The 11,637-nt window shown below is 44.4% G+C and overlaps 1 protein-coding gene and 1 long non-coding RNA gene across 2 annotated transcripts; one reads left to right on the top strand and one right to left on the bottom strand.

Moving 5' to 3' along the window:
- Nucleotides 1-193: 193 nt before the first annotated feature.
- Nucleotides 194-6,409, bottom strand: BLOC1S6 (biogenesis of lysosomal organelles complex 1 subunit 6). Its single transcript, XM_030014641.2, has 5 exons — nucleotides 6,139-6,409; nucleotides 5,152-5,296; nucleotides 3,981-4,068; nucleotides 3,299-3,385; nucleotides 194-2,523 (listed from the first exon to the last, which is right to left on the bottom strand). The coding sequence occupies exons 1-5, from the start codon at nucleotides 6,206-6,208 to the stop codon at nucleotides 2,404-2,406; spliced, it is 510 nt and encodes a 169-aa protein (XP_029870501.1). The 5' UTR covers nucleotides 6,209-6,409; the 3' UTR covers nucleotides 194-2,403.
- A 236-nt stretch (nucleotides 6,410-6,645) lies between these two features.
- On the top strand, nucleotides 6,646-7,891 carry LOC121233326. Its single transcript, XR_005932460.1, has 2 exons — nucleotides 6,646-7,244; nucleotides 7,386-7,891. It is a non-coding gene; the product is annotated as an uncharacterized LOC121233326 (long non-coding RNA).
- Nucleotides 7,892-11,637: the final 3,746 nt, after the last annotated feature.

The following is an 11,637-nucleotide window of genomic DNA, read 5'->3' as shown; positions in this document are numbered from 1 at the left end:
ATACAATTTTAGATGCCAGTATCATTAAATTAATCCAATGCGGCATTTACTTTTTATGCATTAAGATGCAAGAGGAGTATTTGGAAGAACAACATCCTATGGATATAATGAATTGTAGTTGTGACTGAAATAAGTTAAGAGCTTATTAATTAAAAAAAAAAAGTTATATAAACTGACCAAACTTCCCCCTATATATGTTAATTCATTTTTTCCGCTTTATTACAGAAAGGTCATTTAGTAAAATTGGTTCCTTATTCATACAAAACCAAGATTTTACTACAATTTTATGGGAAAAGTTATAATTACATTTTTACATACGTGTATGGGATTCCTCAGGCAAGCACTGCAAGCTTTTATTCATTTGATCAGAAATTATTCCAAAGAAACACTGAAATATGCAACTGCAAAAGCATCAATTTCTATGCTTAGACTTCTGTATTTTCAGTAAAAGTAGCCATGATTTTTGAAGCAAAACAAAAAAAAACACCCACAGTTCTTTGGAAAAAAAAAACCTCACAGTTTTTCGCAGAAAGAGACCACAACCTGAAACTCTACACTGGATTCTAGATGAGGGAACACAAATCAAGAAATACCACAGGAATTTAATCCCGATTTGGATACTGAGGCATCTAGTTTCATGCTATACTTTAATAAGAACTGTTTAAATTCCAAGAATCTAATTTTGAGATTACATTACAAAATAAAATATTTAAACAACATTTAGTTATGTACATTCTGCTCCAAAAATGGACTGTGGAAATTCTTTACATTTCTCTTAGAAATACATACAAACCACAGCACAGGTCAACAATCCACCGGCAATTAACAGACACAAGTCAACCTAAAGGAAAAATACCTGTGGAAAGTTTTAATCTATTACTGCTTCAGTAACAGCATTTCAGTGTCTTTTCAGACTACTTCAAGTAGTTTGTTCTCCTTGCCCCAAAACATTATCCCAGTTTACCTTGCATGTTGGATGATTACTCGTTAGAGTAAGTCTTTCACAGAAAAAGATGACAAATATTAAGAACAGGAAAGTAGTTCAAAAAATTACAATACAGAAGAGTCCAGACAGGTGTACACTGTGTAAATCATCTAAAATGGAAGAAAAAGTAAAATTGACTGTGCCCCTCTGATACCTTACCATACATATTTTATGGAAAACTTTACATCGCGTACCCTTCATCTTACTTCAAAACACACCGCTTACATTACTACTTAAAAAATAACACAGATATAAAATAACTAGTTTGTTAGACTGTAGGAACAAACAGTTTAAAGCTCTTTTACCAGTCTAGACAACATGTACATTCATTTGAATGGGAGTTCACACCAAGTGCTGCAAGAAAGCATTTACATTCAGAGAAATGGATATCAACCTCCATTCCATTTATCATCAGTATACGCTAATAATCATCAATTTGGGTGAGGACAGCACAACAAAAATTCTCTTACATAACCCCAAAGTGCAAATGAATAATTTGTTAAGGAAAAAAATGTAGTAGTTTTTCCTACAGGTAACTGAATTTCACATGAAGGGAAAATCGCTTAGTTTTGGTTGTGTTTTATTTTGTCGCACAAAATGAAGAAACTACAACTTCTAATTCCACGGAAATCTGCTTTGACCACACAGTCTTCCTGCTGAACCATTACAGGAGCAACAGTTCCCTCATTTGACTCAAATATTTGGGGAAGCACAAATTCATTAGTCTTTGCACTGTGCACACATAAATTTTGAGAATCTTTAGTGTTCTGCTTCCCCCCTGCAACCAATTTAGCTGGGAACTTATTCGAAAGTTACATTAAAACTGTTGTTAAAGTTACTTGATGACAAAAAAATAATGACTGCTGCAATAAAGTGAGCTTTCAGGCAAATACACTGGAAGTTTCTTCAGTTCATTAGAGATGGACCAAACTAAGGCTGCACAAAGTCAGTATTTATGAACCAGGCCATCAAAAAAAGATCCCAACTGCCTGAATCAAAGCAGTTTCAGTGAAATAGGTGGCCACTGAAGTCCAGTGATGAGAACTGAACTTCTAACTAGTATTCTGTATTTTGTCTGAAAAACATGTATGCCAGTCACCAAATATCTCTCAGAATTCTAAACACCAGAAGAACAGATGAAAAAAAATGGATAGGTATTTAAAACTGTGATGCCTAAGTTCTCCTATATACATATATAAAAATTAACTTACATTATAATAAGATCAAACTGCATAGCATTACAAAAGAAGGCAACTTGAATGGCTGAAATGAAAAAATTTGAATGTTACCAACGCTATTATTACCATTTTGGAATTTACAGTATCATAGAGAGACTGTTGCTAGTTTAAGCAAAGTCTGCCTGAATCCCAGAGAATGCAGAAATGATTAATTCGGACAAGTTGTTGCATGCTCTGCTTTCACGTCCTCCTAGCAGGTTTTGCTGTTAACTGCTTCTCTCTTTCAAGTTCCTTCTCACGTTGCTGTTCTCGTTCTAGTTCTTCCTTCTGCCTCTTTTGTTGCAGCTTAAGTGCTCTTTTCTAAAGAGAAAAGACAAGAAAATAAGGAAGTTTTATAGCTGTTTTTAAGTTGGAGCTACCAACAAAATCCCTCCCATTCTCTCATCTTCTCCAATTCACCCTGCTCATGACTGAATGCTGCATAAACTGTTCATTTTTTCTTCTTCCCTCCCACTTCCATCCTACCATTCAGAAACGGCAAGTCTGTGATCTACACAGGGAAAATACAAACTGGATTCCCTTCAGTCTCAGTAAAAGTCATCCTTCGTGTGTACCAGACAAGGTGCATACTGTGCAATTTATTGCCTCCAAGAGAAAATCCTTTTGTTGAACATACTGAAGGACTGGGCTTGCCGGAATGCAACCAGAGACTGCCTATATAGCATCAAGTCAGTGAACGTATGCCACTGTTCATATTACATTCAATAGAAGAAACGCTTACATTTATGACAATCTAGTTTTCATTAAAAAGGCACAGAAACTGAAACAACAGAGAGAACGAGTTGGAATGGAGTGGATTAAGCGACAGAAGAAAGCATGATTCTTATAGCACCTAAACACGATGATGACACTGAGATTTACTAGTAGTTCAGATGCATAAGTTGCTTGAGCACAGATAGAAGTGGAAGTTTGAAAACATACATGGTTTGGCACTACTGAAAACATCCATTTAAGATAAGGATTGAAGATTCTATTTTAATCAGAACTTCCAGTGTGCATCCAAAATAAAAGTTGGAAGTCAATAATACATAATTAAATATCTATGTTGGAAAGTAAAAATATTTATCCCACTCACTTTTAACTTTGATGTCTTCTCATGGAGCATCATCATTTCATTTCTAATATTCACTAACTTGTTGTGATAGTGTTTAGCTTCTGAAAACTTCAAAAACATAACCATTAAAGCAGTGACTGTGAAGTCTGAACAGTTGTTTTCTACAGCTACACAGCAAAACAGCCATCAAAAACAGTGATTACTGGAACAGTTTGATAATGGATTAAACATGTTCAACATAGTACATGTATTAATATAGAACACTACCATATCTCAACAGATAAACCCAGTAATCTACTGAATTACGACTCATTAAACAGAATAAAAATATTACCATTTTATGCACCATATATCAGTGTTTGACGCACCCTTCCTGCTAGCCTGGAGAGGTGCACACAGCTCACGTTGGAGCCTCAGTCCTGCCAAAAAATGGCATACATTTGCTTTGGCTACTGGTTTTGAACAACTAGGCTTAACTACCACTGGCTGACTGAGCCTGCTGTTTCTTCCCAGTGCCCTTCCTATTTAAGGGAAATATGCTGGTTCCGCACCCGCTCCAGCAACAATTTGTCCCGAATATCTGAACTGGTTGGTTCTCTTTCTGTAGGTCATTGAGAACAAGGAAAATACACAAGTTACTACTAATGCTTCAGCAAAAAAATCTACACTAATAGAGATTTAAGAAAGCATTAATAGTACTTACCAAGGCATTGATATCAAGAATGGAGTTACACTCTTTGAATTTTGAAATTTCTTGTTCTAATGTTTCCAATAATACCACTTGGTTCTGTCTGAAACAAAAAAAGATGCATAAAACCAAAGTAATGAAGCACATATGCTTTTCAACCAGCCCTTTAAATAAATACTACTTTTGATTGTAACAATATAAATACATGTTTCCCAATATCAGATTCCTCTTATGCATTGCTAGGTGATTTCAATAAAGACAGGAGTAAATGGTTTTAGAAAAATCCCAGCTGAGTACACACAAATTCAGCATGCATCATACAGCATGGATATTCAGGATGACTATCCAAAAACCCTGAACAGGGACTCTGCAGGCTGCAGTGAGTAAACAACCCAGGTTGAATGAAGGGGAAAACAATTAGCTCTTGATTTTCCACTCAGGTGCCTCTACATCACACTGCAGGACTAAGTTATTTCTGTATAGAACTTCCATGGATCCTTGGTGCTTTATTAAGGATCCTCCATCCCACACAAATCTGCTAAAGCCTTTCCAGACACAGGCTGTCCTTGGCAGCAGCGTGACCACATCATGCATCGTGAAACCCAAATCAATGTACCCTGCAAAACCTGAGATGGATCTGTGTAAAGCCCTTTCCAGTATCTCTGCATCCATGGCAGCTCCAGCCTGCATTTGAAATAAACTATTCTCAGTTATCAGTGAGATGCCAATGTACGAAGAATTCTTATCTGTTTACCTCCTTAATTATATTTTCCAAGTCTTATCTTTTGCAACACAATTTAGAGACTGGACAACAAACAATATACCATACTACAAGCTGCCCTGAATATGAACTGCATCTCAGCAAGCAAAATAAATCCAGCTTTCAGCAGACTTTCCACTACAGAAGTGAACAAGCATTTGAGAAATCTACATGTCTTCTGCTATACCTGGCTTAGGGAATTTTAGTGTTCTAGTGTTATACATTCTTCAGTCAAAGTTCTGATAGGCTACACAGCTTATACACCCCCAAGTACTCCTGCAAATCACTTAGCTATTCAGGGTGCTATAGTCAGAACACAGAAATGCTACAATAAACTATATTCCAGTTAAGGGTAACTAAAACATTATACTGAAAGAAGTGGCAAAGCATGCACACATAAGAAGTTGGGTTTAAAAATTTGCTTACGTAAGTTCCTGTAGTGCTGATTTTGATCGCTGAAGATCAGGCAGATAATGAGAAATCAATCCTTCAGTTAGCTGCTCCACAGCTTTCTCATCTATTAAAGGCAGATCTTCTTCTACTCCTTCATCTGGAGATGCATCACTATGACCTACACCAAAGAATAGCAAGGTTGAATGTGACAGGTCAGCACAGACTTCAGGTTTCACCTAGGGCAACTATACTTTCCTGTGTAAAAACTAAAAGCATTTCAACAATGAAAAAATCATTCTTTGCACTTTATTAACTAAACAGCACTTCCTTTTTCTTTCCCCTCTTTATCCCTCCTTTATTCCCAGTCCTGTATCATGAGCTTCCTGGTGGAACAGTTTTATCTGAACACCAGCACAACAGAAAGAGGGAACTAGAGTAGTCTAAAGACACCTTATACAAAAAAAAATTCCATGTACTCCAGTCTACTGAGGAAAAAAAAGGGGCAATATCAGTTGTTCTGGCTATGCATCAAGAATACCTGAACGTTAACACACTCCCACTCTTTGCTTTCAAAGTTAGAGAAAAAACCTAGGCCCACCAAATAAAGGTCTTAGCCTGTCACCCAAAACACATGAAGAACTCATTAAAACAGCACACGCCGAACTCCGAAACTTTGCAAGAGTTAGTTAACAGGTACTGTAAATTTCATACGGGCAAGCTGTGATTATTTACTGCGTGCAGAGCTCTCCCAAGACAGAAAACTTTAATCTACAAGCCACACCGCGTGGGAGAAAACGACAACAGCGCCTCGCATTTCGTTTCCGAGCGAATCCAACCGTAAGACTTTTGACCGCCCTCGCCGGGGACGGGCGCCGGAGCCAAAGCCCCGTCCCACGGCGGCGTGCCCCGCTCCCCGCGGGCGCTCAGCTCTGACCGGGGCCGGGGGCGGCCGCCTGCGGCCCCAGCCCCCTCCTCGGACCTCGCTGCACCTTCCGCCCAGCCCGGCCGCCCCTCACGTACCCAGCCAGCGCTCGGGGCTGGCCGCGGCCGCCGCCGTCTCCCTCTCCTCGGGCCGCTCCGCGACGCTCATCGCTGCCGCTCCCCGCGACGCCCCTCTCGCAGGGCAGGAGGCCGCCCAGGGCGGAGTCCGAGACCGCGGCGGAAGGCGGCGGGGGCCCAGCTGCCCTCACCGAGCGGGGCGGCACGGCACCGGCCGCCCCAGGCCCCGGCGTCTCACCATAGAGCCGCCTCAGCGCCCACCTGGCTAGAAGGGCCGCTGCGCCGGATGCGGAAAGGACGTATTGAGTGACGTTCCGAGCCCCGGCAGCGGGGCGGGGCGGGGCAGTGTCGCCCATCGGGGCGCCGCTCCGCTCCGCTCCCCTCCCCTCCGCGGGCCCAGGGCCACCCTGGACTGCCCCGGGGCGGCGCGGCAGGCCGCGTGGTCCCGGGAGGAGCCGCCGGGGACGGGGCCCAGGCTCAGCAACACGGGCGGCCGCCTGTGTTACAGCTAGAGCCGTACGGGGGGGCGAGGTGGGAGACGGTGGGGGGTACGGGGCAGTGGGGCCCAGGGCGGAATTCGCCCGCGGAGGCAGGGTTAGCTTCGGCGTCGGGTCGCCCTTAGTGGTGCCCGTGCCGCCGCAGGCATGCTCCTGTGAGGCTGTACCTGCTCTGCGGGACCTACGGGAGCAGCTCCTTCGCCTTGGGAAGGCGGGCCGGTGGCCTGCCGGTAGCTGGTGGTACCGGGCGGGAGCGGCGGCGGGCGGACGGGCGGGCAGCTGGGGTTTTCGGCTCTCTGCGGAGGCTGGCTCCCCGGCTGCTTGGGTGCGAGGGGCCTGACAAAGGCGGAGGTAAAAGCGGCAAGGAGTAATTCGGTCACCAGCGGGCAACGCATTCACGGTACTGGGGAATAACTGCTTTCGGGCAGAAGGAACGCACGGCAGAATTCAGGGAGTTCTGTCTCCAAGGGAAAACAAACAACTACAATCACTGCAGGGTGGTCTTTCTATGGGACATACTTTCTCCTGTACTTAATAAATCTGTATTTTATTCTCCAGAAATCATGCAGGTTATTCACAACTTGTAGCTTTTGTTCCGTAGGAAATAAGGTTCTGAGGGCTAGTTTATGGGTATGTATCTGTCTCTGCATCTCCCCCAACAGTCTTTAAGAGTAATAATAACTTGCAAGTGTATAATTTTAATTTTTTTAATGAAAAAAACACCTTTATATGGTGTGGTAGGATTTACGGGTCTTTCTTTTATCTGTAAAGGTCTTTTCAGGAAAGGCAGGCACAACTGTGGAATGAAACTAATGAAGGAAGTACTCTGAAAGTGTTTGAAACCAATATTTCCATAAAACCCCAAACCTTCCAGATTGAATTAAATTCAGGTAGTCCCACTAATGCTTTTCAGAAAGAGTCCGAGGCAAAAACCAGACTTGTGAGATCATGGAATCATAGAATCGTTTGGGTTGGAAGGGATGTTAAAGATCACCTAGTTCCAACCCCCCTGCGATGGGCAGGGACACCTTCCACTAGACCAGGCTGTTCAAAGCCCCATCCAACCTGGCCTTGAACACTTCCAGGGATGGGGCATCCGCAGCCTCTCTGGGCAACCTGTTCCAGTACCTCACCGCCCTCTGTCATTGTTAAAATTGACATTTTTGGCAAGATTGTTGCAAATTTGTTTATATTTTCTTTTTAAGTATATTCTAATTATTGATCACAATTATGTCACTATTTTGTCATTGGATTAAAAATTTACCTGTTTTTCTTTCTTTTTCTGCTTTTGCTTTAAAAAAGAAGCATCAAAGGCCTGGTCTGAAGCTGGACTGCAGCAACACGAACTTGTCAATTAACTTAGACTGGAATCAAATTCTCAATTACAGTTGGTTAGCAATTTTTCTTAAAGTTTCTTTCAGTGAGAAAAAAACTTTTTTGGCAAGTTTCACTGGGAAAGACTTCTCAGCTTCCAGATGGAATTTCTAGTACGAACAAGTGAGATAATCACTCTGAAATAGTCTCACTTGAGATGTGGGAGTTTCAGATTTGTGCTCCTGCTCTGCCTGTTCCAGGCCCTCCCACGTCTTGCAGAAATAGACCAAGGACTGGAATATAAAATTGGTAGGTATCTGTTTTTCTAGACAAGTTAAAATTTAACTATTTATCAACCCAAACGCTCCCAAAAAGAGATTGATAGAAAGCCTCTCTTGTTCCTTTTCTTCTCCAAAATGTTCTCTGTTTCACGGTAACAGTTTCCCAAGTGCGTTACCAAGTGCATTATCCCGTGAAGGATTAGTTAAGGTTTTATTCTAAGAGGAAAAGATGTTTGAAAAGGAAGTAAAGTGAACCCTATAATAAGGAACATAAACATTTGGTTAAACGAACAAAAAGCACAGTTACCTGCTGGTCTAAATATTTCATTTCAAGGAGCTGTGCAAAATCAGTACTAACATTACCATTGTTATGTAAAAATAAGATACCCCTCAACAACAAACTTTATAACCCACGGTGCCATGCAATGAAACAACTTTAATCAGAAAGAAAATCATGCTGAGGACATCTCTATACAATTAGCTGAATTGGATTTATAGTCCCTACACAGCAACAGAGCTACCCAAAGGAGACTGTGAAGAACCCAGACTCTTTAGCGGATGGTTCTTCTACCCATCCATGGGCAGCAATATTCATGAATCTGTGTTTAATGTCCTCATACACTTCCTTTCTTTCTCTCCTGTTCTCCTACAGTCCTCTGTTGTATTCCTGCAGTTACTTGCTACTCCTAATCCTACAACAATTCCACACTTAATGTCTATCTCCAGATGCTTGCCCAAAGTTTGTATACAACTTTCTAGTTTTCTTTCTGAGGTCTTACGCTCCCAGCAAGATTGCAGGCTCATATGCTGGAAAGCTGTTAAATTTCAAACTACTGGCAAGACAAGTGCCTGTGTATGTGACACTGTAACAGCAGATAATCATGTTTCCTTTTAATTTTGTATAGTGGCAACTGTGTTCAGAAACTTTTAATGCAACACTGTCACACATTCTGGATTTTATTGTTGTAACTGATTTAAGCAGTTACATATGCAGTACCCCCCCCAGAAATCTGAGTAAAAATGGAATAAGTTACCTTGAATTCTATAGCAAATAGTAGGTTTTAAACCATCAGCTTTGAAAGTGCTGTATGACTTCAGGGACGACAGTATGAAAAGGAAATATTTCACATTAACAGTTAACTTCTTTAAGACTCTCTGTTCTTATTAAGTAAACAAGACTACAGAGAGAGTACAGCCTTGGCTGTCATAATAAAGAAATGGGAGTGTATCAGGCTGTTACAAAAGGCTCTGTTCAACCAAGATTCATCTTGACAACATATGACTTGGTTCTTGACTTGGCAACGTTTCAGAAAAATCTGGTCTTAGTTATTCAGTAAAAGGCAAGCTGGCAAACCTTGGTGCACTGGTTTAGGGTGTTAAGTCCCCCCAACTTACTACCCTTCCTCAGTGCTAGAAGTTTCTGTTCCTGTAGAAGGGGCAGCAGAACAGAGCATGAGCCTATTCCTCAATCCCGCAGTGCAAAGCCCAACATTTTAAGACAGAGTTTTACAAGCAGTTGTTTTGGCAGCTACTACCAGCTAGTCGTTCATGCCTGTGTCCTCGCTCACTTGTGCTGGTACAAGTGGTGAAACTGGTGAAACAGAGTGAGTTAAATCACCCAGAGAGAACAAAAACATTAAGAATGGCTGAACTGGAACACAGCAGGGAGCCCTTCCCTAGGCGGCAAGGCTGGCTTAACAGGTTCCCAGCCTCCACTGCTCGTTCTGACTCCCACACTGTTAGCTGCCCCCTCAGTTGTCATATGGATGGCTGTGCAAGTTGTGATCACAGAAGCAGTCTCAGTTACACATACAAATATATCTCAACCCCCTCCAATATGTATTTTTTAATTCTGGCCCATTTCAGGGACCCAGTTCATCATCTGGCCCCAAAATAATTGTGCTGGTAACCCTGTTGGGGGAATTACGAGGTGGGTGAAAGGGCTGGGGATAGGAAAATGGCCACATTGTAAAGTGGCAAGGGAGCTCAGACAAAGCAAATTACTGCTTATTTTTGGACATCATTATGGAGAACAACAGCAAGCAATCTCCACCCAAGGCCAGTCTACAACACACGACTCCCCTCCTGCGGGGCCTGTTCCAAGAAGGGGCTCGCTCCACAACCTGCAGTGCTGCCCTGATGGGTGCCAGAATCTGCTATCAGCCCGTCACCAGAAAGGGAGTGCCCTTCTCAAAAATCTTGCAGTTCTGTACAACTGTCTGGTCTTTACTTGGTAATTTCGTTCAGCCAGGTCAAAAACCAGGTTACGTACTTTCCCTCAGGCAGGTGTGTTTTTCCAGAGAAGTTTATGACTTAGGGAACTGACTGACACAGTAACAAAATTTGGCCATGGGTACGAACTGGCCCTGAATACGTGTAGGCTGGAAATTAGAAGAAAATTGCTAGTACTCAGGCCAGCGAGGAGAGGGAATAACCACTCAACAGCATTAATAAAGGCAAAAACCTAATGACTTCTAACTTAGAGCATGGTTATGAAAGGAATTACATGACAGCAGGGCCTCTGAGGTTTGTTTCTCCCTACACCCTTCAAGGAATGTTCAGAAAGGCGCATGTGACTTCCTACCACGCGACACTGCCCTAACGGGAGGTCCTGGAAACGGTGTGAAGAACCGTGCCTTTGACAGGGAGAGAAAGAAAAAACGCTACACAATGCAAACTTGTGGCTTTTAAAATTTGAAGCCGGAGCACGGATCTATGCAGTTCAGGCTTCCAGCGTATATGAAAACTGTTGCTCGTCTGTCAACAGACCGTCTGTGGATTTTACGGCTTTTACAGTTAGCAGTCTCTACCTCGCATGACGTTTATCCACCGAACGCGAACGCACGTAGGGACGGGAACAGCCTGTCGGGCTACCGCGAAGGAAGCGCGGGAGCCGCAAGGCCGGCCGCTGCTAACAGCCACCGCACCGGGCGACCCCCCGCCGCCCTCCGAGCTCCGCGCCCGCGCCCGGCCCCGCGCCGCGCAGCCCCACCACCTCCGCGGTCAGCGCAGGGCGCGGCGAGCCGGCGGGAGCGGGGCTCGAACCCGCGGCCCCACCGCGCGGGCGGCGCAGCCGCAGTGCCGGCGGGGGCCGCGGCAGTCCGCGGGCGCGCAGGGGATGCCGGCTCCCGTCTGCCGGCCCGGCCCCTCCGCGCCTACCGCTGCCGTCCTCCGCGGGGCCGGCCCGGGTGCAGCGCCGGGCGCGGGAGCGCGCAGGGATTTCGGCTGAGGCGCGGTCGCCGCCCGCGGCGATGCCCGCAGCGCGGCGCCGATAGAGGTGACGCGCATGGCGGCGGCGGCGCTTCCCCTGCGCCGGCAGGGAGGCGGCCCTGCGCCCGGCGCCGCCTGCCCGGCCGCGCCGTGACCGGGGCTGCGCCGGCTGAGCGCGGCGAGGAGACGGGCTCCGCGGGGCGGCCCGGGGCTCCGGC

The sequence above is a fragment of the Aquila chrysaetos genome, chromosome 5, assembly GCF_900496995.4.
Source record: "Aquila chrysaetos chrysaetos chromosome 5, bAquChr1.4, whole genome shotgun sequence".
NCBI lineage: Eukaryota > Metazoa > Chordata > Aves > Accipitriformes > Accipitridae > Aquila > Aquila chrysaetos.
This window is presented reverse-complemented; position numbering and strand designations above follow the sequence as displayed.